General features: G+C 39.3%; 1 protein-coding gene across 3 annotated transcripts in view; it reads right to left on the bottom strand.

The window, feature by feature from the left end:
- The window catches only part of CCM2 (CCM2 scaffold protein), a 127,819-nt gene that overhangs the window by 30,823 nt on the left and 70,338 nt on the right, over positions 1-26,658 (bottom strand). For 2 of the 3 annotated variants that reach the window (XM_027836908.1, XM_027836910.1), the window contains exon 2: positions 9,386-9,559. In XM_027836908.1, coding sequence (XP_027692709.1) covers positions 9,386-9,559 — 174 coding nt within the window. Of the gene's footprint in view, positions 1-9,385; positions 9,560-24,182; positions 24,329-26,658 lie in introns of those variants that run through there. The other variant, XM_027836909.1, reaches the window with a different exon arrangement.

Consider the following 26,658-nt stretch of genomic DNA (forward strand, 5'->3'; position numbering starts at 1 on the left):
GGCTCAGAAGGGTCCAGAGGGAGACAAGCAGGATAATTTGGGAGCTAATATGGTGAATTTTTTTTATATTTTGAAAAACCCGAGCTGTACATAGAGATCTGTGGCTTCATACACAATACTCTTTTTCTGTTTAATATGATAAGAAAAGTATATGATAACATTCATACTTGTTGATGTTTGTCAAGTTCAGAATAACATAAAATAAAAAGAATACACTATCTACTTCAAGAATTTCTTTGTATGTTTTGTACTAAACACAGCTAAAAAAGCCCCTTTATTGTTTCTTGGTTATAGTCTCATTTACCTTATCTGTTCTATTATCTTTAGCTCTGAATGAGCAGTCTTATTCATTTTTACATTCCTCATAATACTAAGGACAGTCTCTTTTATAAAGAGGGCGCTCAAATTTTAACTGAATAAATCAGTGAAATAAAATGTTAATAAGTTTACAGAAAACACCAAGTTGGTGTGAGTTAAAATCAAATGGGCTTGACAGACATTCATAATATATTGTAATGGGTCTGAGATTTCATTAATTTGGCAGTCTTCTCCAGTAATGCAGATCATAATCCATTCATGTTTGCCCATCATATGCAACTCTTGCCTGGGTCTTCCACCTATCAGTCGGTCAGTCAATAAATATCTATTAAGTACCTACATGTGCCATTGTGCTAAGCCTAACACACTGGAGGCCTTTCTTTGCTTTCTGCCAGCACTGAAAGGCTACCTGAGGAGCAATGTGGCTGTCCACTTGTTATTCCTTGTCTTGCCACATGGCCAACCCATCTTATCTTCCTTGATGATATCTTTTACTCTTGTTCTTCTTTGAAGGTCCTCAAGGTTTATAAGTTATATCATGTGCCTCAACACTGCCCTCTGTTTGAAAATCCTTTCTAGAGAAAGGGGACACAAAGACAAATAAGACAGTCTTTGTTCCTAAGGAGCTTTAATTAAACCTAGCTGGACATTTCATTTACTATCAGATTTGGTTAGTTTAAGTGAATTGTTTTTCTTTTTATCTTCTGTAGAGCGGATGACTCATTGAGTTGGGGGGAGGCAAGAGGACTATCTTTAGAAGTTAAGGTGGGGGCAGCTAGGTGGAGCAGTGGATAGAGTATGGGCCCTGAAGTCAGGAGGACCTGAGTTCAAATCTGGCCTCAGACCAAACACTTGACACTTACTAGCTGTGTGACCCTGGGCAAGTCACTTAACCCCAATTGCCCCCCCCCCAAAAAAAAACAAAAAAGAAAAAAAAGAAGTTAAGGTGACATAAAAACAAAAGATATGGATATCTTTTCAAGTAACTTAAAAAAACTTTATTGGGAAGATATTAGTGCAACTATAAAACAAGGCAGACTGCCTTCACACCGCCATAAAAGAGATCTAAACCTTAAATGACCAGTGGAATTCCAGAGATGGGTGCCACAAGAAAATTACAAAGAAAATTACTTCTTCTGGCTGGGGGATCAGAAAAGAAGACATGGAGAAAGTAAAATTTTAGCTAAGCTTCAAAGGATTGGTAGAAATTCAGTGATGAGTGTTAAGAAAGGTTTATTGGAGATAGTTGAAATAACATAGGCATGGGCCTCGAGGACAGCAAGTACAGGATGATGGTGAGAGATAATGAAAGAATAGTTCAGTTTGGTTGGACTGAATGATGGAAAGTAATGAGGGGTAAATATGGAAAGTTGTGGCCATACTCCTCATCTTCTCATGAGAGGTGATGAACTTAGAGCACAGATTGAGGCATTTTTTTCGGACATGGCCAGTTCAGGAATTTATTTTGCTTGAATATACATATGTGTATAAGTGTATATATGTGTATGTATACATACACACAAACATATATTTATAGCTACCTGTCGATCTACGTTTGTAACAGGGCTATTGTTTTTCTTTCTTTTTCAGTGGAGGGGGAGAGAAATGGGAAGGAGAGAAGGTGGATTTTCACTGACTGAAAAAACATATTTAATTTTTTAAAAAAAGAAAGAACATTGAGGCCAAACTGAAAAGTGCCCATGATCTATACAGCACTTCTTAAACTGCACATCGCAACCCTATACCACAACCTGCAGTTTAAAAAGCCCTTGAAAGGGTTATCGAGTGGGAAAAATTTAAGAAGCCCTGGTCTACAAAATGAAGGGGTTGTACCAGAGGACCTATAACAACTATAACATAGTAAAAAATGTGGTACAGTAAACAACAGGGTGTCCCTGAAGGTTTTAAGGTTTACTGATACCACTTATCTTTTCACAACAGCTTTCCAGTGTCTCCCCATGTCAAGCCCTCATGTATAAGACACACCTCTACACAGATGTCCAGTACAGCAGCTACACTTTGACAAACTTTCCCAGCTGCGGACTCCTACCTCTGTTCTAGGGACCTAAAACTGAGGAGTACAAACAATCAATCTGGCCACCTCTTGCTGTCTGCATTTCCATGATCACAGTCACATGTATCACTTGCCTGATTCTTTTAAACTGTGAATTCGTTCAGAGCAGCTGCCCAAGTTTCTCTAAATCCCAAGGAGGTGTTGAAGAAAGCACTGGAAAGTCAGAAGGTCTGGGCTTGGGGCTCAGCTTTGCCATTTAGTACCTGTGTGAGCTTGGGGCAAGTCACTTGTCCTGGGCTTTAGCTGAATGAGTCGGACTAAATGATGTCTAAGGCCCTTCCCAGCCTCTAAATCTATGGTTCTATAGTTCCTGTATGTTCATACAATGCCTAATTTGTTTCCAGCTCCCCTCTTTTTTGCTAACACAAAATGTATTGTTAGAAATATTTTGGTATATGTGAAGGTACTTCTGTCTCTTACCTCCTTGTTGTATATGTCCAGTAATGGGATTAATGGATGGCTTTTATCATATAATTCTAAATTATTTCCTAGGATGGCTAGAGCCAACTTGTTTCACCAACAGAATATTCATGTGCCTGCCTTTCCACTGAAGGTTTCTGACATGATCTCAGCCATGTGCAGGAGGGAGACTGAAGGGAAGGAAGCTAGTTACAAAAATATTGCAGCAGTTCAGGTGAGAGGTAATGAGGGTCTGACATGAGGGTGATGGCAAAAGAAGTAAACAGACTCAAAAGCTATCACAGAGAGGTAGGCTCAATTTGGCAAATGATTGTGGAAAATAGAAGACTGGGTCCAAGGAAATGATAGGCCTCCATGAACCAGAGCAGCTACATGGCCCAGAGGAAAGAACGCAGGGCGAGGAATCAGGAAGACCTAAGATAAAATCCAGCCTCAGACAGTTGCTAGTTGAGTGATCCTAGACAAGTCATTTAATCTCTGTCTGCCTCAATTTCCTCATCTGCAAAACTGGGGATCATAATTTCACCTACCTCACAAGGATCTATAGAGCACACAGTACCTAGCATACAGTAGGAAACTGATGAATGATTGTTCTCTTTCCCTTCTTCCAACCCTTGCCCTGCTTCTACCATCTGAAACGTTGCCTGGGATCACTAGTGACCTTTAAGAACAGTTTATGTAAAATAGTGGAGTTGGAAGTCAGATCACAAAGGGTCAAGAAGCAAGCTGTTGGGGACAAAGTAGAAACACTGAATACAGACAACACTGTGGAGAAGTCTGGCAGTGAAAGGAGGCAGATTAGACTATTACTTGTGTGGGGGGGGGAGCAGAAACAAAGGAAGAGCTTTTTTGGGGAGCAGGGGTTAGGATAAAGGGGACAATCACATTCACAGGCAAAGGAAAAGTCAACTGTCAGAAAGAGTCTAAGGATATAAGAGATCCAGGATAATGGATACATAAGGTTCAGAAAGCAATCAGAGGGGAACACTTCTAATAGCAACCTACCTTTATAGAGTGTTTTTAGGTTTGCTAAGCACACTGCCCACAGTAACTGTGTGAAGAAGCTAATGCAAATATCATTTCACAGACTGGAAAACTGAGGCTCTGAGAGGCAGAGTCTAAGCCAGATGTTCTGGTCCCAAGTCTTGAGCTTTGTCCACTATGTCACATTGCCACTCACACATTTCTAACTTTGACACAGGAAAGAAGAGGAGGGGTGGCAGAGATGCTGTGGACTGAAGCTGAGGGAGCCTGAGGTGCGTAGCCTGGAGGCCTGCGCTCTAGCACCAGTCTTGCTGTGGGACCCTAGCAAAGTTACTGCGCCTCTGGGTCTCATTTGTAAGATGAGGGGTTGGCCTATCCTTCCCAGTTCTAACATTGCTGATTCTAGGATTCTGGGAAATTCTGAAGAAGAGAGGTAAAACGGAGGCATTGAGACAACAACATAATCTTTAGTTGTAGTCAAGTTCATCTTCTGAGAATTGGAAAAGTACAGTTACAATGAGGAATAATACTATGGATCAATTAATGTAAATCTATTGATGTGGACACGCCCATCCTCTGTAGCTCTGGTCCATGTGTTCCCAGCATCAGGTTATCTATAAACAGGAACATCTGGAGGATCCCTCTCTTCCTTTAACTCTGTTTCTGGGCTGGGCCTCATTCATGCAAGTGACAACCACCTTTAGTGAGTATATTAATTAATGATCAGATGACTAAACAAGATTTTTTCTGCTACAATTTTCAAGAGATCCTGCATAATATCGATTCACACATGGGATATATACCTTGTTGGAAGATAGCCTGTAAGGTGGTGTTTTGTTTGAATAAATCAAATGCTTTTGAACTAATCAACAATCAGTAAGTGAGAGATAAAAAGTCAGCCTCCTAGCTGAGATATTACAAAATTAGGAGGTAGACCCATCACAGGGATCACTTGTAAGCAAACTAAAAGTCTTGCCATAGGAAAGCAATTTGACTATTTTCCTTTTCACTCTCAACTATCTATGCCATGAATCTCATGAACAAGAGTATACCTACGACAGTATGCAGCTAATACAATGTTCATCAGAAAACCCTTCACTTCAATATGAACTTGAACGTGTTGCTATTCCCTCCGGTGGAGCCTATCACAACTCATCCAGGCCTCTTGGCTTGTCTGTATTCTTCCAAAGACCATCTCAACAGGCTGGAAATCTTCCTCTAGGTCTTTTTACATTTTATGGATAGCAGTAAAACAATCAGACTGTTTACATGTTATCCCCAACTCTTGACACGATTGTCTCAAACATGTATTTCCTCATGATACACCTTATGTTACTTCTTGCACACACATAGTCACTGGAAATCATTCATAGCCTACTTATGTCTAACATTCACCATCACTTTATGGGTTACTTACATTTCTGATTCTTCAGAACCTGTGTGTAATGTTATAGGATTTATAACCACACAATATCAACGAGAGGACATAAAAATGGGGTCTTAGTGCCAGAGAGTAGCTTGGGCCTGTTAAAAACACATCACAATTTTCCAAATGCAAGCTAGCCTGCTCTCCTTCTCCTGTTCAATTCTGGATCCAATTCACTGTCCATCTGAAGCACCTCTGTCAGATTTTATATACTGAGTAATAACTTGGCATATTGGCACTGCTAATGAATGTCACAGTCTTACAAAAGGCATTTTTTTTTTAGGCAATTGGGGTTAAGTGACTTGCCCAGGGTCACACAGCAAAAGGTATTTTTTCATCTCTACGTACCAACTGTCACCAGTTATACCAATTGCTATTTATTTATTTGGTGTGCGAGGCAATTGGGGTTAAGTGACTTGTCCAGGACAACACAGTTAGTGTCAAGCATCTGAGGCCAGATTTGAACTCAGGTTCTCCTGACTTCAAGGCCAGTGTTCTATCTACTGCACCACCTAACTGCCCCTCCAATTGTTATTTCTTTAGTAATCACTGATCTCTCTGTGAAGATCTTATAATGTTATAAAAATGATTACACACATATCGAAGATAGTCTTGCTAAAAAATAGGTAGACTTTCAAATATAATTCTCTACAGCTGATTATAACCCTATAGTCATAACTGTCAAACATGTTCTTCCCAGTCTTCAGAGGATGCACTCTGGGGAAAGTATAGCAGAGAAGGAAATGTACTGGATAGAAGAGTCACAAGACTGGGCTTCAACTCTGATCTCTGTCACTAACTAGTTCCATGATCCTAGGCTACCCATTTAACTCTCTTGAGTTTCAGTTTCCTCATCTGTAAAATGGGGATAATACCTACACTACCCATCTTACAGGTCCACTGTGAGGCTTGCATGGAATAAGGGACTTTGTAATTATAAAGTTCTGTACAAATATAAGTTGTCATCATTATTATGAACTTTACCCTTTGCTAGAAGACTATCATTTTCTCAATTCTGCTCTCTCATGCTAAGCAGCCAGTTTTTCACAGCTCATATATGTCCTTTACCTTCTAAGGCCACAATCTTCAATTGGAAGGTGAACCCATTACTTATCTCTGCCATTCTCTACTTTGCCTCAAGTCCTTAAATTTCCTAACCCAGGATTTCAAATTCACTGGAGTTGTATTTAAAAATTTTTCCTGCTATGCTATGTCGTTCATTACCAAGAGAAACAGCAGAAATGGGCAGTGGTTGGGGTAGCTCTGATTAGCTTTGGCAGATTCCGTCATACGTCGCATGCATCCTCCAAGAAAAGACAGCCCATCTCTATTTGACGTCTTCCATACCTTTTCAGCAGAAAATTACCATCCACTTCATTGCGTTTGCTAAACCTCACACACCACCTCTGAGGGTGGCACTGTGTCTTGAAGGACATGATGACAATAAAGAACAAGGTTTGGGTTTCCTTTAAGACTAAGTTCAAATCCCACCTCCTGCAGTGGGCCTTTCCTGGTCCCTCTCAAGGGCTAATGCCTTCCCTTCCCAGATTCACTTCCATCTATTCTGTGTATATCACATATGTACCTGGTTATTTACATGCTTTCTCCTCCATTCAAATGTATACTCCTTGAGGGCAGGCAGTATTTTTAAAAAATCTTTCTTTGTAACCCCAGCACTTAGCACAGTGCTTGGCACACAGTAACACTTAAAAACTTAATAATAATAAAACAATTAATAAGTGCTTATTGACTAATCTTACAGATGAGGAAACTGAGGTTGAAAGAGGTTCAGTGACTTGCCTAGGGTCATACAGTTAGTAAGAGTCTGATGGAGGATCTGAAATTGGGTCTTAGAAGTCTTGTGTTCTATCTCCTGTGATTCCTGGTTCCCTGGAAATTACTCTATGGTGGTTCCTATCCACCTGCAGGCCTGAGCCCCTAAAGCTGAAGACCAGTCTTCAGTAGCAGAATGAAGGCTACAATCAGTAGTGAATGGCTGAATGCATTGCTCAGATGTTAGACTTCTTTGGGACCATTCATTCACCCTGAAACTCTACCTCCGCCACTGCTGCCTATTCTTCCTTTTCAATCTCCTCTGGATCCTAGAAAATTAAAGATCAGGTGATCTTCTTGACAATGGTACCATACACATGCAGGACTTTCTAAGTACCTACCACATGAGACCCCCCAGGCTACTTTGTTGTTACATGGAATAGCAAGGTCCACATATCACAGTGTCTGTGTTACACAGTTTGGTAGTTGGGAGGTCAACATGTTTCTACTAAAGGCCAATGATTAACACCGAGTTCAAGAACCACCAAGAGGCTCCTGGAAAGCTGCCTGGATCTAGGTATGAAACATTCAGAAATAAGTATGGTACCAGTGGCAATAAGAAACCCAAAGAGTACAATGGTGAGTCTTCCTATGAGAAATAATGCTTACAGCAGGTGGCTTTTTAAAAACAGGAACAATGGAATAAACCAGCAAGAGCTTTTCCTAAGTTCTCTTCAGACTTATGATGCAACTTCTATTACTCTTTCTTTCATAGATATAATACCACTTTCATCATGTTCACGAACTCTGAAATTCCTTTATCTGATCATAATCTGATGTCTTTCCAACTCTCCCTCTGCCTCGTGACTCCAAATCCTGTTCTTCATCTTCACCATGACCTCCAACCCTCCACCCCTCAGTTTTTTCCCAAGCACTGGGAAAGCAGGGAAGCCAAGAGTTGTGGTAGTTGTGGGAATGGAAAAAAGGGGTTGGATTGAGATGGTGTGAAGGTAAAAATGGGAGGATCTGGCAACTGACTGGATATGTGGGGTGAGGGAGAATGAGGGGTTGAGGATAATGTCAAGATTACAATCCTGAGAGAATGGAAAGATGGTGTATCTTGACAGAAATAGGGAAGTTTGGGAGAGGAGAGAGTTTAGGGAGGAAAAGGTGATGATGTGTGAGTTTAAGACATTTCTAGGTCATCTAGTTTGAAATGTCTAATAGGTAAATGAAGAAGAAGTAAAAGCAAAACACAAATAGGATGAAGTTGAAATCTATCAAGGAGCATCCTGAATTTAGATCCACAGATGTGAGTTACCAGCCAGTATCTCTACCAGTGATAAAATTCAACAGAAATGATCAATTCAGAAGGCTATACAAGTCAAGCTAAACACGGCTGTGCTAGTAGGTGATTAATAAATATTTGTTGGATAAATGACTGATTAAATGATATTAATTCTAGAAATATGAACATGGATTAAAAAATATTCTCTAAGTAGGACAGGGGAAAGGGAACAGATAAAGCTTCTTTTCTAAGTTTAATAGCTACAGTTAATAAGAAGGGCCTAATTTCCTTTTAGGTATAAATTTCTTAGTATTAGCATTTTTCTTTTAACTAGTTGACTACTCTCTGACCTGGGTGTGGGGAAAAGGCTACCTTCTCTCCATACCTCCTCCTTTAGACCCTGTGAAATAAACTTTGTGTTTTGGTCTGTTTCAACTGTCCTTTTCAGTTCTGGGGGCAATCAGAGAAGTCCCAGGACCTGGGAGTTCAAGCCATGGTGACCTTAGAAGCAGGATCCCAGTCTGGATGTTGCTGCCAGCCAAGCAGGACTTTCAAGTTGGAACTTGGTGAGACCACGCCAAATAAGAATTAAATTCAACTGTTAAACTAATTCACTTCCCCTTCCCAGAGACTGAGTTGGGATGAGGACTATGCCCGTTACAGTTGCTATACTTTTAAAGTAAATATTCCTGTGTGATAGGTAATTTGACTATTAATTAATTAAATGGAACAAGGATCTTGGGGACCCCTCCCAAAACTGAGGAAATATTATTGGTGGTGAGCCGATGGCAGACATTAGATATCACTAAACCCCCTTGAAGGTATCAAAGAACTGTGAGGGAGGTGTGAAATGTAACATACCTGGCCTTTGAGCAGGATGGGGATGGGCAGGGGGAAAGTAAACATTTTACATAATTTGCAATTTTTTTTTGAGGGGTGGCTTTGCTGTTAAAATATGACTATGAAATTCCAGGGTCAACTGAGGTTCAAAAACAAAAAAGGTCTGTTCTTGTCTTGCAAGTCCATTTGCACATATAAATAAATTAGTTTGGGTGAAGAATTAAAAGGGCAATTATTCCCTGTTTCCACGACCACTACTTACCTTTACTTCCTTTTCAATATAGTCATTCAACAGTATATCTGGTTCAACTCGATCAGGCAGAGATAGCACCACAGTATGAAGAGGGCGTCTTTCTGTGACCTTCTCATGGGCCTTTTTATCCCGACCCTTTTCTCCTTTTAGAAAAACTCGCTTAAATGGCGACACAATTCCAGGCTGTTGGAAAAAAGATGACAATGCTTGGCTTTTTGACACTTAAAGATTATTTTGTTACAGATAAGATTAATGGATCAATAACCCAAACCAACCCTAAGGGGTTCCCTAGTCAACCATGAACAGGCAATCACTGGGCTATTGGAAAAAAATGTTGAATTCATAGCCAACTAACTTTTGGTTCTCAGCATACAGAGTGCTAAGATTAAATTTGGGGCTGTCAGGGCTGCCTTCTCGGTCAATAAAAAGGCCTCATTATTCAGTTGTCTGTTCACATGTTTGTAAATCAATGGCCAGTTATTTTTTAAGGTATAAGAAATATCAGCTGGCAAGAAGACAGAAAAGTTTGTTTTTTCCTAGAAGATCATGAACGTGGAATAAGCAGAGTGTGAAGTATAGACCAACTACAGCAACTATGTGAAAATTAACAGAATGTACCAAGGATAAGACTTCATTCTCACTCCATATTCATTACTTAAATAAGCATTTAGCTCTCTAAATGTAACTGTGAATGTTGCCTAAGGGAATAAAAAAAAAAAACACAAAACACAACATTTCAGAACAGGGCATGGTATTTAATTTTCAATGGCACTACAAAAGGGAAAAAAAAGCTGATCAAATAGAGCATTTTGCCATTAGAAAACCACAAGATATTTGAATTAACCTGGCAAGGAAAGGATCTCTGAAAGCACTTTTTTTCCTTCTATAAGCTCTCTCCTGAAGATCTCATCAACTCCAGTTCAATTACCATCTCTATGCATATTACATATACTATATATACAAGTGAGATATATAGCTATATATCTACATATATCTCCAACCTAGATCTCTCTCCATAGCTCCACTCCCACAGCACTAACTGTTCACTGGACACTTCAAACTGGATATTCCATGGGCATTTCAAACTTAATGAGTCTAAAACAGAATTTATTATCTTTTCCCCCAAAACTACCTTTTTTCTGAACCTCCTTATTACTATTGAAAGCACCACTATTCAAGTCACTCAGCTTCTCAACTTTGGTGTAATCCTCAATTCCTCATTCACCCCCAAATATCCAATCAGTTGCCTCATCTTGTTTTAATCTCCCTATCTCTCACATATGTCTCCCTGCCTTCATTCACACAGACATCACTCTAGTTTAGGCCTTCATCCCCTCTCTCTTCTTTCCTTAATTCACTACTCTAATCCATCTTCCAAACAACAAGTAATTTTCCTAAAATATGGGTCTCACGTAAACATGTCACCCTTTGTATTCTATAATAAACTCCAGCGGCACCTTACTATTTCTAGTATTATTCTAGTATATAAACTCCTCTTGGCAATTAAAGTTCATCACAATCTGACTCAAACCTACCATGCCAGTCTTTTGATATGCTGCTCTCCTCCAGCAGTCTATGTTTCAGCCATAATGGCTTTCCTGCTGTTCCTCATATACCACTCCACATCTTCCATCTCTGTGCTTCTGCACCAGGTGTCTCCCATGCCTGGAATGCCCTTCCTCCTTACCTACATTGTTGGACCCAGGTTTCCCCTTCATACTCAGGACTAGGTTCTCTTGCACAAAACTTCTTCCTGGCCCCCACCTACTAGTGCAGCTCCCCCCTCTAAGGTTAACTTGGAACCTCCAAGAGAAAGTAAAAAGTTCTCTTTTTGACCCTGGGCTCTTCCTAGTTTTCCAGTCTTCTTTATACTTACCCCCCTACAAATACTGTATGATCTAGTTACACTGGCCTATGTGCTGTTCTGTGAATAGAACACTCTACCTTTAGGCTCTATGCCCTTTAATTGACATCCCCCCCCAACCCCAGCAATTGGGGTTAAGTGACTTGCCCTAGGTCACACAGCTAGGAAGTGTCAAGTGTTTGGTCTGAGACCGCATTTGAACTCAGGTCCTCCTGACTCCAGGGCTGGCACTCTATCCACTGTGCCATCTAGCTGGCTCTATACCCTTTAACTGGCCATTTCTCATGCCTAGATGCTCACCTTCCTCACCTTCATCTCTTTCCTGGCTTCCTTCAAGTCTCAACTCAAATCCTAACTTTTACAAGAGGCCTTTTCTGGTCCCTCCTCCAGATGCTAGTACCTTCCCCTCTCAGATCACTTCCTATCTACTCTATATATCTTCTATCTATCTAGTTATGTCATCTTTCCCATTAGAATGTGAGGTCCTTAGAGTAGGCACTGTTATCTTTCACTGTATTCCTGGCACACTCTAAGTGCTTAGTAAATGCTTTTTGATTGTTTTGTACATGTTGTTTTTCTATTACTGTAGAATTTAAATTTGAGGGCAGGGGCAATTTTGTTTTTGTCTTTGTATTCCTGTTGCCTGGCACATAGTAGATGCTTAATAAACACTTTATTGGATGACCAATTGAATAATCATCATCTCCAATAATTTTGCACAAAAGAAATTATGAATCAACAAATTAACAAGCATTCCTTAAGTGTTGATATAATAGAAGAATCAATATTTTACTGAGACACCTTGGCTCCTATTATACACATATCCCCATAATTCTTTGAATTCTTCATCCAGCAGGCCAAACTTCTACTCATTTCCAGATGAATCCCCATGAGAATTCCTACTTTCCCCACTCTAAAGTCATGAAGTTCTCCCTCACTCAAAAGATGGAACTGTCTCCTACTTTACTAAGAACAAGACATCTATTGTGTGCTATTCCCTTCTCTTCATCCTGGCCTCAATTTCTCAGGTGTTTAGGAACACAGATATTATATATCTGGGGTCCCCATTCAGACACAGCTACATTGGAGATAAGTCATCACACATGGTGAGTCTTTTTTTTGGGGGGGGGGGTTGAGGCAATCAGGGTTAAGTGACTTGCCCAGGGTCACACAGTCAGTAAATGTCAAGTGTCTGAGGCCACACTGGAACTCAGGTTCTCCTGACTCGAAGGCTGGCACTCTATCCACGGTGCCATCTAGCTGCCCCTACATGGTGATTCTTATAAATGGCACTCGGAGAACCATGTTAAAAGGTAATGGTCAGGTAAAAGCAGGTTCTCTTACCTACAATTCCTCTACTCAATCAACCAGTGAATCAACATTTATTAATGTTTATTTAAGCCATTTATTAAGTACCTACTATGTGTCACGCACTGTGCTAAGCATTAGGAACACAAAGAGGCAAAAGACAGTCCCTGTCCTCAAGGAGCTCACAATCTAAAGGACTCTTTCTCATGTGCCTGTCAGTCCTTAAGACACTCAGTCCTACAGCTATAGTAGTATCTATACTATACTATAGTATACTATAGCTACTATAGTATAGCTATAGACAGCTTTTAAAGCATTATTATGGAGAGTTCATTAGCAGTGCAAACACCCTACACCAATATCAAAATAGTCAAAATTGTCTCATTTAGCCACTAAGGTGGCTCAAAATCAGGCAGTATTATTGCTAGGCTCAGAGAAGACACAAAATACCCAATAGGCATATGTTGGGACTTCTTCAAACATTTCATGATGATTGACTCATGAGCAAAAAGCTTCTGGTTAAAAATCCTGTCACCTTCTTTGAGGTTTACCTGGGGTTCTCCATCTTTGACTAGAAAAATGGTACTGTGAGGCACCTAGGTGGCACAGTGGATACAGCACCAGCCCTGGAGTCAGGAGAACCTGAGTTCAAATCTGTCCTCAGACACATAAAACTCACTAGCTGTGTGACTCTGGGCAAGTCACTTAACCTCAATTGCCTCACCAAAAAAAAAAAAAAAAAAGGGTACTAGAGTATCTAGTAAGTGTTCTCATGAAGACATTCACTGAGACTGTTATTATCACAGCTAGGCCTTAAAAGCACAGTGTGTGTCTTCAAGTGCACCTCTCATTAGCCTTCCCCAGATTCCTGGCTACAGAACTGATTTCATGTGGAAATAAGGAGAAGACATGTTTAATTTTTTATGCAAAATTACAGGTTTGTGTTGCTGGTAGTAGCAGGACTAAATGTCTTGATCAGGTTGCTCTACTGGAGACGGAAGTAGTCCCTGAGACCTATTCATTTTCAGAGAGTTCTACTCAGATAACATTTATTACACACAAACTACATGCTAGGTGCTAAACTGTGGTGCTAGGCACCAGGGGCATAAAGACAAAAATGAAAATAATCCCACCCCTTAAAAAATTTACATTTTACTGTGAAGAAACACAGAAGTCAATATAAGATATCGACAAAGTAATTTGGGGAGGAGGAGTTGCTAACAATAGGGGAATTTAGGAAAGATTTAGTGTACTTTGTAGAAGAGGTAGTAATTGAACTGAGTTTTGACATGAGTTAGGGATGCCAAGAGGTGGTGGGGAAAGGCAGGAGAGGGGAGTTGTTTGCATGCTGTCTCCTCTGTTAGACTTGGAGCTCTTGAGGGCAGAGACTGGTTGCCTTTCTTTGTTTCCCCAGCACAGTGACTGGTGGCATAGGGGGCAAGCTTGTGCAAAGGGGATGGCAAGTAGGTCATTTTGCCTGGAAGACAGTCTGAAGGGGCTTTAAATGTTAAATACAGGGTTTTATTTACATGCCAAACAAAGACAGAGTGGCCTTAAACTGGTTAGTATGTAACTGCTTGGCCATAGCCAACTGTACGGTACAAAGACAGTTTGGTATTTTTAAACTTGAGAGTCATCATACATGTGGGATACAGAGGCTTTTATTAAAACCAAGCTCCTAATGGCATCATCTCATGACAAATGATTTGAATTTTAAGATAATTTATTTAGGAGGGAGCAGCATTTAGTAGTGGGATGTATTACAGGGGTGTGCTGGAGCCAGATCTAACTGGCATTTACAACCAAGGAACTTGTCAAAACACTACAAGCCAGGGCATGATTTATTGTTTTGTTGATTGTCTACACTTAAAGAAGCTATGGAGAAAATGTTTACATACATTTACACTTAAAAGTGTGTCATGGGGCATATTTTTTTTTCATTTCTGAAGAGCTAGTTGTTAAACATTTACCAGCATACCAATGGCTATAACCTATGAGGGTCATGGTGATACTAAACTGTAAGGAGAAAGCTAGAAAGGTTTATAGAGTTTGTATGTGGAAACTACAGCCCTGTGATTTAGTCTTTCTGTTTTGAGAAATACTTTTCTCCCCCATCCTCCCACCCCCCTCCTGGCCTCGACTATTGGGGGGGTGGCCCCCTTCCTCCATCATAAACTTCCTCAAATAGCTCTATTACTCCAACAGAATATCATTCATTTTCCTCAATGATGGATCTGACTTCTTCATTTAAGAAGGAATTTTTCATGTTCACAGAACTGTAGCTTTTAACAGGCATTCTTTCATATTGGGATGATCCTCAACCCAACATTAACTATGGGTTAATTCTAAGAAAACAGTATTAGAAGAAAAAAAGAAGTTTTAGAAGAAATATCGGAAGAAATTCCATAGAAACAATGTTATACATGTGCCAAACGAGTGGCACGTTGAACAATGTTTCATAAGGGTCTCTGCTAGGGTTTGGCTAAGATGTCATTGAAATTATTTGGCGGGGACAAATTTATACAGGGACTGTGTAAGGTATTCCCAACACTGGATACGGGGCATTTTTGGAAATAGCTTCTTGAAACAGCTTGCTAAAGGGTGAAATCTGACAAAGTCTGCACACTCTGCTCTTGCTCTCCTCAATGTTCAGACATTAGAGAAACTCCTGAGGTGACTGAGGAGATTCAAAGAAAAGTAAGATGAATTCCCTTCTACCTCAGTGAGCTTCCCCGAAGCAATTAATATATGTCATAAGTACATGTTTAACCGCAAAGTGATGAGAATCGTGACGTCTAATATTTATAAAACACTTCAAGCTACTTTATACATATGTGTAAAACACAAATGTGAATGAGTTGCCCCCCTCATCCATAAGTTATATAATCATTTAAATGTTGTAATGCTTAAACTACACTTCCCCAATTTCTTAGACTGCTGTAATATTTTTTATAAAACTTTAATAAAATAATTTCCCTTCTTCCTATCAGGACTGTCATTCTGTTAGAGAAGAGCAGATTATTCTGCCTTGAGTTACTCTTTATACAAGATATCCTTATTCAGTCATTCATTCAATCAAATTACTGCTCCCAAGGAAATTATAATTTGTTCCCTATCAGACAATCCTTAGCTGGTCAATTATTACACAATCAACAAGCATTTATTAACTGCTTACCATGTTCGAAGGACAGCTAGGTGGCACAGTGAATAAAGTGCCAGGCCTGGACTTAGGAAGACTCATCTTCCTGAGTTCAAATTTGGCCTCAGATATTTACTAGTTGTGTGACCCTGGGCAAGTCACTTAACCCTGTTTGCCTCAGTTCCTCATCTGTAAAATGAGCTGGAGAAGAAAATGGCAAACCACTCTAGTACTTTGCCAAGAAAACCCCAAATTGGGTCACAAAAAATCAGACATGACTGAAAAACAAATGAACATGTGCCAGGTACTCTCTGAGTGCAGGTGGTCCCTGCCTGTCCTCAAAGATCTCATATTCAAATAAGGGAGACAACATTTTTATATACATACAAGATATATGGAGTGTAAATGGAAAGTCATTTCAGAGACAATGGGCAGCAACGGGAGGGGCTGGGAAAGGGCTCCTGCAGAATGCAGGATTTTAGCTGCGTCTTGAAGGAATCAAGGGAAACCAGGAGGTGAAGAGGACGACCATTTCAGGCATGGGGGGCAGCCAGTGAGAATGCATGGAGTTGAGAGATAACAGTGTTATATGCAAGGAACAGCAAGAACTCCAGTGTTGCTGGATCACACGGAAGGGAGAAAAGTATAAAAAGATTGGAAAGATATAAAGAAGTCAGGTTGCAAAGGGCTCTAAATGTCAGAGGAATGTATAATTGATCCAGGAACGACTAGAGATCATGGAGCAAGGGAAGAATGTAGTCAGACCTGTGCTTTAAAGAAATCACTCTGGAAGCTGGATGGAGAGGATGGTTTGGAGTGAAGAAGAGATTTGAGGCAGGAAGACCAAATGACTTTCAGTTCTCAAAGGCTAGGCCATGAGAGCACAATTTCTGGCAGTCGTGATGGAAAGGCTTTGAGTATTTCTGAGGGCCTGGCTACATTCTGATTCATCATTAGGAGGCTTACTATTAGGCAATGGATTTTTTAAGCACAGCAATCCATTAAATAAAGAAGAATACAAAATGGGCCTGAATCCTAAGCAGTCCCTTACACATTGGCAGCGGCAGTGGTAGGAGGTAGGGTGGAGTGGAAAATGGGATACAGAGTGCCAAAAATCACATGATTTTTTAGACACCAATAAGCATTAATTCAATTACTGGTCCTCTAAATGTGAGAGCCTTGTCCTATGACCAATGACTCAGCATAATACTAGAGAACTGAACAATATTTACATTCCTGCTATAAATAAAACCAGAAGATAAAAGAAAGTTACAGCTACAATTAAAGAATGGTTCACAGGTATTCTTTGGAGAGGTAAATAAAGGGCTGTTGGACTTGGTTACTTGGTTTTCCTCAATATCCTCAAAACTGTATTGTTTCAAGTATGACCCATCTTTCCTTGAGCATCTTTGGTCTAGTCCAGCTGCTCTGCTCTTCCCAGCTTTTCTTTCAGGGCTGTTTGCACTTCCTCATAAAGTACATCCTTGGCTGTCTTGGTAGAATCCACATGGGGATCTTGTCCACTTTTCCTCTGTTGTCCTTCCAGTTTCACTCCTAAATGATCTTTAGATGACTTTGCTTAGTTGAGTCTCTATCTAAGTTTTCTGAAAACTTGTTTTTTCCTCAACTATTTTAAGAAATAACACTGTTCATAATCTTCCACCATCCTTTGGATAAATTTTACAATCAAGTTTATTCTAACTCAGTGTTTGCCCTTGGTTTCCTTATCTCTCTAATGGGTAAAGAAGCTAAATGTTCTCTGGCTGAAAGAGCATGTTGGTTTTTTTGGACTCACTATGTTGTTTGCGTATCATTAAAACTTTTTAAGGAAATGACAGTAGTTTATGTCAGTGTCCTTTCTTTTATCCATTTTTCATTTTTAACAGAGACCAGTGGGATAAAAACTCACCACCTGGTAAAAATTCTTAGGAAAACTAGAAAGCAGTCTCATAGAAACTACGTATATCAAAATGGACACATGACCTAGACATAAAGGGAGATAACATAAGTAAATCAGAAGAGCATGGAACATACTACCTATCAGATTTATGGATAGGAGAATTTACGAAAAAACAAGAGGGTACTGTGGGATATAAAATGGATAATTTTGATTACATTCAATTACAAAGTTTTTGTACAAATAAAACCAATATAGCCAAGATTAGAAGGAAAGCAGAAAATTGGGGAGAAAATTATAAACATTTTTTCGGGTAAAGGTCTCACATCTCGAATATATGAAAAAAGAGTCAAATTTATAAGAATATGAGTCATTCTCCGAATGACAAATGGTCAAAGGATATGAACAGGCAGTTTTTAGAAGAAGAAATCAAAGCTATACATAGTCACAAGAAAAAAATGCTATAAATCATTATTGATTAGAGAAATGCAAATTGGGCAGCTGGAGTCAGAAGGACCTTAACACTCACTAGCTGTGTGACTCTGGGCAAGTCACTTAACCCCAATCGCCTCACCCAAAAAGAGAAAGAGAGAGAGAGAAACTCAAATTAAAAGGACTTTGAGGTATCACCTCACACCTATCAAATTAGCTAAAATGATAGAAGGGGAAAATGACCAATGTTGGAGGGAATAAGGAAAAAACTGGGACATTAATGCACTGTTAGTGGAACTGTGAACTGATTCAACCATTTTGTAGAAGAATCTAGAATTATGCCCAAAGAGTTATAAAATTTTGACCCAGCAATACCACTCTCAGGTCTGTTTCTCAAGGTGATCAGGAAAAAGGACAAGAACTTACACGTTCTAAATATATATAGCAGCTCTCTTTGTGGTGGTAAAGTACTGGAAATTCAGGGAATGCCCATTAATTGGGGAATGAACAAGTTGTGGTATACTATTGTGATGGAATACTATAGTGCTACAAGAAATGATGAGCTGGTTGATTTTAGAAAAATATAGAAAGACTTACAGGAAATAATGAAAAGTCAAGTGTATAGAAACAAGAGAACATTGTATACAGTAGCAGCAATATTGTTCAAAGAATAATTGTGAATAACCAAGTTATTCTGAGTACTATAAACACTCAGATCAACTATAAATGACCTATGAAGGAAGATGCTATCCACCTCCAGAGAAAGAACTGATAAACAGAAGTATGCATAGTATACTTTTACATATATTTAAAAATGTGAGTCAAATGGTGGCCTTTTCTAGTGAGGGGTGGGGGAGGAGACAGTTTGAAACTTAAAATGCAACCAAAAGAAAAAAAACAGAGAGTGCATTATCTACAATTATTTTCACAGTGGTCTTTCTGCAAATGCTTGCAATGGAATAGTAAGATGACTAAATGTTCCATGAAATTTGTTCTTGGATAAATGATAAATGAAGAAATGAAAAACCACCAATTAAGCACTTAATATGTGCCTGGGATTGTGCTAAGTATTGGGGATACAAATACAAAAGTGAGGCAGCACCTGTCCTCAAGGAGCTTACATTCTTATTTTTATTGATGTAATTTTCTTTTATATTATTTATATTTTTCAATCTATCCCTTTCCCTCTCAGTAGGCCAGGGCAAGACAGTATGGTCTCTGGAGGTCCAGCTGGAGAATACAAAGTCCTGTGGGAAGGGGAACAATAGAAAAGACTCTTCTAGAATGTTCTATTCTAATGTCCCATCTTGGCATGGAGGTAATCCTGGGTTTTTAAATAAATAGAGTGGTAGCTTGGTGGCATGGTAGAAAGAACACTGGGCCTGGAATTAAGAAGACTTGAGTTCAGATGTAGCCTCAGACACTAGCTGTGTGACCTTGATGGAGCAAGTTGCTTAATTCTGCCTCAGTTTCTTTAACTGTAAAACGAGGATAATCATACCACCTATCTCCTAGGATTATTGTGAGGTTTAAATGAGATAAGGTGTTAGCACAGTGTCTGGCACATAATACATGTTTAGTAAATGCTTGTTCCCTTTTCCCTCCCCAGAGTACAAGTTCTGGCAGATTTCACCATATTAGAAAGGCTTAGAAAGTACAATCCTGGCAACAAACTGTGCCTGCTTTCTGAGGATAAGCCTAGCAAAGCACAGAGAGGATCTTCAACAGCACACTGGCCACTTGGTGGTGAATTATTTGGCCAAGGCAACCTGTGAAAAAAAGAAAAATACCAAATGGCCCTCAGTCCTATACAGTGGGTGCTCTCCTACTTCTACAACAATACAAGCAGGATAGAGACCAGAACTGTGATTTCATTAGTAAAGATGGGTAAACTCCCTCTATCAATGCAGATCAGCACTTCCTGGACAACTTAAGATTTAAGAGAGTTACTTAAGAGTACCCTTTGTCCAGGGTCATAATACTGGCTATGTACATGGCTATTAGTACTTTAAATGTGAGATCCCTCCAGAAACCAAGGAATAGGTAGGCATGTATCCCTTAAGAAAGTCAGTGACAGGGGCAGCTAGGTGGTGCAGTGGATAGAACACTGGCTCTGAAGTCAGGAGGACCTGAGTTCAAAGCTCACAAACATTTGACACTTACTAGCTGTGTGACCCTGGGCAAGTCACTTAACCCCAATTGCCTAAAAATTAAAAAAAAAAAAAAAGAAAGAAAGAAAGTCAGTGACATAAAAGATCCATACATAACAAAATATCCACAATAATACCCTTTGTGGTAGCAAAAACCAAGAAGCCAAATGAGTACCTATCAATAGGAAAGTGGCTGAACAAACTGAGATACCAATTGATACTGTACTAACAATAAACAATGATTACAATTTCAGACAAACATGAGAAGACTTATAATGAAGAAAGCTTAACTAAAAGAATAATATACACAATGACTACAATACAGCGATTGGTAACAATACTAAAAAGCTGCCAGTCAAACCAGGGATGTACTAGCAAATGCTGAACAACCAAATAACACTTAAGTTTAACCTACATCATTAACATTTTCTTTATCACTTTCTTCAGTCTAGACCACAGGTGTTAAACTTTGTCCACTAAATTAGAATGTAATTAGAAAATGTTTAACAAAATAAATTTTTAAAAAATTGTTTTTACCCAGATAATGTTAATTTCTAAGTCAATATGTGGCCTGTAGGGATCCTGTTTCTATTTGAGTTTGACACCACTGGTCTAGACAATTAAGAAAACAATAATTCAAGCCTGATTTATATAGCATTTGTCAACTTCCCCAGTGGTAAGTGCTCATAATGAAAATTTAACAATCAGTTCTTCTAGCTAGTACAAGCTAGCTCCAGCATGTCCCCAAGTCAAATTCTGATGAAATGAATATTCTCAGCTCTGGAGAAATGAGAAAGAAACACTCTCGGTGAAGACACTGGGCTATGAATATGGAATGCAGTATATATTATGTGAATGTGTAGATGTGCTGTCAGTAGGTTTCACTTAATATGTTACTCTTTGCTGTAAGGAAAGGTCTATTGAGGGCAGAGTAAGATGAAATGACTTGTGAAAACAGAATCTACCAATAAATCTATGAAAAATAAATTTAAAAAAATTCTTGTTGATAATAATAGCAATGCAATTAATCCACTGACAGTGATAGACCAGGCTAGCTTCCTTTAAAAGAACCACAAGGGTCTTTTTACATTCATAAGTCCTTGAAAAACAGAGCTACAGAACATAATGATAAAAGAATTTCTAGCTTAATTTTCTTACCACCATTTACTTAGGATAAGCAGGTCACATAACTAACTACAGCCTGCAAAATCAATGGAGACATCCAACTCTACTCCTAGTGTTAACTCGTTAGTTTGCAAATTGCAGCTTGGGATCTAAAGCTACAGCTCACACACAGCTACAGCTCATATCTTATTTTACCTGATACAGATCTTTCCCCTTCTGCCATCTGTTCTTCCCTTTCTGCAAGTTCCCTTGATTCGTCCAACCTATGAACTACAAACTATAGAAGGCTGCTGAAACTGCTGCTCAGGGCTCACTGATTTTTGTATATAGTGAATCTAAGCTCAGAGCATATAACCTACACACAAGTACTCTGCTACCTGTGATACTGGCTTCCTTGCTATTCCTTGAACAAGAATTCCTCTCGGCTCCAGGAATTTTTCACTGGCTGTTTTTCCCATGCCTTAAAAGCTTTTCGTCCTCATCTCCATCTTCTAGTTTCCCTGACTTTCTTCAAGTTTCAGCTAAAATCTCACCTTCTACAGGAAGCTTTCCCAATATCTCCTAATTCTTGTGCCTTACCACTGTTGATTATTTACTATTTATCTTGTATGTAATTTATTTATACAGACGTTTGCATGTTGTCTCTCCCCATTAGATTGTGAGCTCCTCCAGGCCAGGGTTAGTCTTTTGCCTTTATCTCCAGTGCTCAGCACATATGCCTGACACACAGAAAGTGCTTAATAAATATTTTTTAACTGACTGCCTGTCTAATAAGGGGAGACAACAAATACAGAGAAGTGATGTTCTTGGAGGAATATTTTGGTTTGGAAAGTTATAAATGTGGTGAGTGGGGCCATATGGGAACAGGTGGACACTCCCCTTTCCAGAAGAAGCAATAACAAGAGTACATTTAATTTTTAATGTTTGTCTGAATTGCTAATCACTGTTTCTTTCAGCACAATACTATTCCATTATACTCATATATCTTAGTTTGTTCAGACTGAAAAGGGGAGATTGAACTAGGGTCAAGAGGGGAAGGGTAAACATAAGGTACCTAGTGAAAAGCTGGTCTGGGAGCAAAGTGTAGCATGACTAGATCCAGGCCTAGATGGGGCGGATGGTATGAGACAGCTCCCAATCGGGAGGACTACAGTACAGTAACAAAACGGTCCAGGGATCCATTCATAAACATCCACAACACAAAAAAAGGAGCCTGTCAAACATGCATTTCCTCCATCTGTGATTCTGGGCTAGAAATTTCATCAGCGATCACTTATTTTTTCTTTTAAAAATATTCCTAATGCAGTTAGATCAAAAGGGGTGACAGATTATAAAGATCTCTAAATACCAGGCTGAAGAGTCTATATCTGTGGAGCTAATGAAAGTTTCTGAGCAGAAAAGTGACTTGGTTGAAATCTGTGCCTTAGAAAGTTTACTTTGGCACCTTAACGGAAGGTGAATTGGAGAGTGAAAAGACTGTAGAGGTAGGGAGGTCAATTAGGAGGATACTACAAAAGTCTCTGGAGAAAGAAAGAAATCCTGAGTGATCTCAGAGAACCAATGAATCAAGGTGCAAAAGCATGCACTTCTAATACAATGCCATTTTAATCAAATCTTTCAGTTTATAGCCTGGGTTCATGGGAACAATAAAAAGGGGGCAGGGTATAGGGGGAGCCTACAACTCAAGAAAGGAAGAAACATCTGTTAGGTTTTCCAGGATAAAAAATTAGTAAGAAGTTAGCTAAAATTTCTAGAAACAATAATTAGGTTGCTAAAAAGAAAACAACAGCAGCAGCCATTCATCTTATGCTTTAAGTAAAGCTTACAAAGAGCTTTGCAAATATTATCTCTATTGGTCACTGCAAAAATTCTGTGTGGCAGGTCAATGTCAATAAACATTCGTTAAGTACCTACTCTGTGCCAGGCTAAGCACTGTGGATACAAAGAAAGGCAAGGCTGTCTTCAACCTCAAGGAATTACAGTCTAATGGAGGAAGACAACACAAAAAAGGAGCTGAAAAGGGTCGGGGGTAAAGGAAGGGAAGGAGAGTACCTGGCTCAGGGACATTATGAAGCCCTGCAACCATGTAGGAAATTATAAAGTGTCTGCTCTGGAGCCCCTTCTCCAAAAAGAGTGAGAGAGGGATCTGTTGGGCAGAAGTACCGAGAAGTATGAATTTCAAAACTGATTTTATCTTGCAAGAAGATGAATTTCTGGAGGCAATGATGAAGACCAGGTAAGCAGCCAAGTGGGAAGTGATGAGGTTCTACTTTTAGCCACGTCCTTAAATAAGAGAATTGGGGAGGAACTCTCCAAAGTCCATTCTCTACCCTCTCCAATCAGAGGGAGAAAGGAGTCCAAGGGATAGGGAGTACTCAGGAGATGTTAATTTCAGAGCTGACTTCATCTTGCAGGGAGATGAGTTAGTTTTAATCAAAAGCAATGAGATTTTTGGAAGTCAGAATAATACTATCTTCTCCCTGATGTTTTGCCTCAATAATTTCTTATTATAAAACTCTGGACAGATATTAGCTCTCTACTCATCAACTATACCACACCATTTACAAGAAAGCTGAGTAAATTCCAAAAAACAATTATCTGTAAATCCCCAATATTACAAAAGAATACCTGTCCAACCCCCTGGAAGCTCCATGTTCATTATTTTCATCATAGAAAAAAATCAACTGTTGACAGAGAACTTAGCAGATTCAATTAATACTTTCATCAAATCTTTTCAAAGCAATGGAGACTTTGAAATTAGCCCAACTTTGTGAACAGAAGCTGCGACAACCCAGATCACTGCAATTTAAATATTGGCTTTCCGTTAGAGAAGCAATCCCCTAAAAGCAAACACTTCAGAAGGCCATTTAATGTTCCCTGTTTGCACCTACCTCACTCCCCATTGGGTCTCAAAAAGTCTGATCCGAGAGACAGTAACTTCTTTGGAAAAATTCCTGTTCTTCCCACTCTACCAACAGTTATTATTCGTTTTCCTCTATTCTCATGTCTGATCTTGTTGAAAAAATATGACTAGATTTTAACCTTCCCTCAGACAAAAACATGTAAACGAACAGGAAAAAGAATAACCACAGTTTCCTCCTACAAAACCCCCTGACGTTTGCCCACATGCAAAATAGAAAAGCATAGTCGGGCAATCCCATACTGCCAGGAACTAAAGAGGCCTAAGTGTACACCAAAGTGTATAAATATAGGCATATTTTCATCATCACCTCCAATACATGTAGCTTTCTAAATAGCCTTCCCCCATCTATCACTAGTACTACTATTTTGTAGGCTTGTATTTTTCATGTACTTCTATGTAGGAACTTCTATAGATCAACACTAAAAATGTGCTGTCAAAAACCTCATTCATATCAAACTGCATTCTTTGACTAGGTTTTAACAAGTTAACATTGTGCACTGTTGCCTGGTTAACACTGCATGCTGGATTTCACAATATTCACTGTGGCAAGTATAGAGATTGTTCCATTTTCTTTCCTAGCCTACTCTACTTCTGAGGACAGTTATAGTTGGGGGAATACAACTGTTATTATACCCTTATTAGATTGTAAACTCCTTGAGAGTAGAAATCTCCTTACTTTTGTCTTTGTATCTTCACAACTTGGCAACGCCTGGCACACAACAGGTGCTTAATAAATGCTAGCAGATAGAATTCAATAAAAGCTCATCTTAACTCAAACCTCCCCCTATAGTGGCCATAGGTGTGAGGGGAATCAGGAAAGGGTTTTTTGTTTGTCCTTACAGGATAGGAAAGATTTCCCCACGTGGAAAGAAAGGATGTGGGTGGAGGAGGGTCAGATATTTGGGCAGGGAGAGCACAGAGACACAAAAGCAGGGCAAAGCAGGACATGAAGAGGGTGGTAAATCTATATCACCACTAGGTGGTAAGAGTGGTAAGGTTGTATTATTCTAGATAGTGGAAGATCTTGAATGCCAGAGCTGGGAAATTTTATTTGGAAGGTAACAAAGAGGTACTGAAAAGTATTAAGCAAAGCGGTGACTTATTAATCTTGGAGGGAGGGGGAGAAGGGGAAGCTTCAAGGTTATTTTGATAGCAATAAGGGCCTAGATTAAGATGTTTAAGATGTTAGTTTAAAGCTCAGGAACAAGTATGGCGTAGAGATATAGAGATAAAGACTTGGGAGCTACTAGTATAGTAAAGGTAGCTAAAGTTATAGAATTAAATGACATTGCCAAGGAAGAGAGAAAAAAGAGAAAGGGGCCAAGTGAAGAGGTAGAATTATTATGTATGTGCACAAATGGACAGTTTTCAAAATATTAGACTAAAATTCCTATTTTTCTAAAACTGATCAATAAAATGTAATTTTTTGACAGTTCAGAAGGCACTTCAGCATCTTACAATATCAGAGTCATAATTAGGAATATTATCATTGCATTCTACAGTCTAGCTTATGATCTCATCTTCAACAGAAACTGTTCTCTCCAAAATTACTCATTATCTCTTAGTTGCCAATCTAATGGTTTTTTCTCAGTCCTCAATTTTCTTGCTCTCTCTATAGCCTCTGACACTGTTGATCACCTGCTCCCCTCTGATACTCTCTTCTCTCTAGGCTTCTGTGACATTGGTTTCTTGGTTCTCCAACCTGTCTGAACTGGGGGCCACATCCAGTCCTCCTGATTTATATCTTGCCACTGGACCCAGATGGCTCCGGAGGAGGAAGTGAAGCTGGTAACTTTGCATAGTCCCTCACTTACATCCAATTTACTTGCAAGTCATGGCATTTCATTCGTGATGCCATAGTCCTCTTCCAGAAGGACAAACAACATTTGTCTGAACTACTCTACTCCACTCTGTCTCTTTTTCTGACTCTTCCTCCACCTCATGCTTGCTAAACAGTGGAGCTTATCATTATTTAATTGAATTTAACTTTCACCTGCTATGACTAAGTAAATCTTTTGTTAACTTGTGAATGACCTGCAAGTGTCCAATATCAAACATAAACACCAAGGAAATGAATGGCTTGCGTCAGACCCAGCCTAGAACAGAAGACTTAGGGAGATTATGTGACTCGCTTCTCTATGAATACAGAGGAGGGATTTGAACCCAGGTCTCCCCGATTCCTAGTCTAGTATAATATCTGCTACACTATTCTGCTTCTGAGCTCTGGCAAATCTTTATCTTATTAAATAAAAAAAAAAAAGAGTTTGACTAGAAAGCTGACCTTAGTAACTCATCCTGAATCTTGACTTGGACTCAGAAGCCTCCTGATAGTTGAGTTTAGTTGCTTAGTGTTAAAACATCTTCTCTAGTTTTTATTCAGTTTGGCTGTGGATAATCAGCTCAGTAAATCCTTTCTGTGAGGTCATCTTTTTCAGCCTGCTTCT

Source organism: Vombatus ursinus, unplaced genomic scaffold, assembly GCF_900497805.2.
Source record: "Vombatus ursinus unplaced genomic scaffold, bare-nosed wombat genome assembly UNPS02014820.1, whole genome shotgun sequence".
Lineage (NCBI taxonomy): Eukaryota > Metazoa > Chordata > Mammalia > Diprotodontia > Vombatidae > Vombatus > Vombatus ursinus.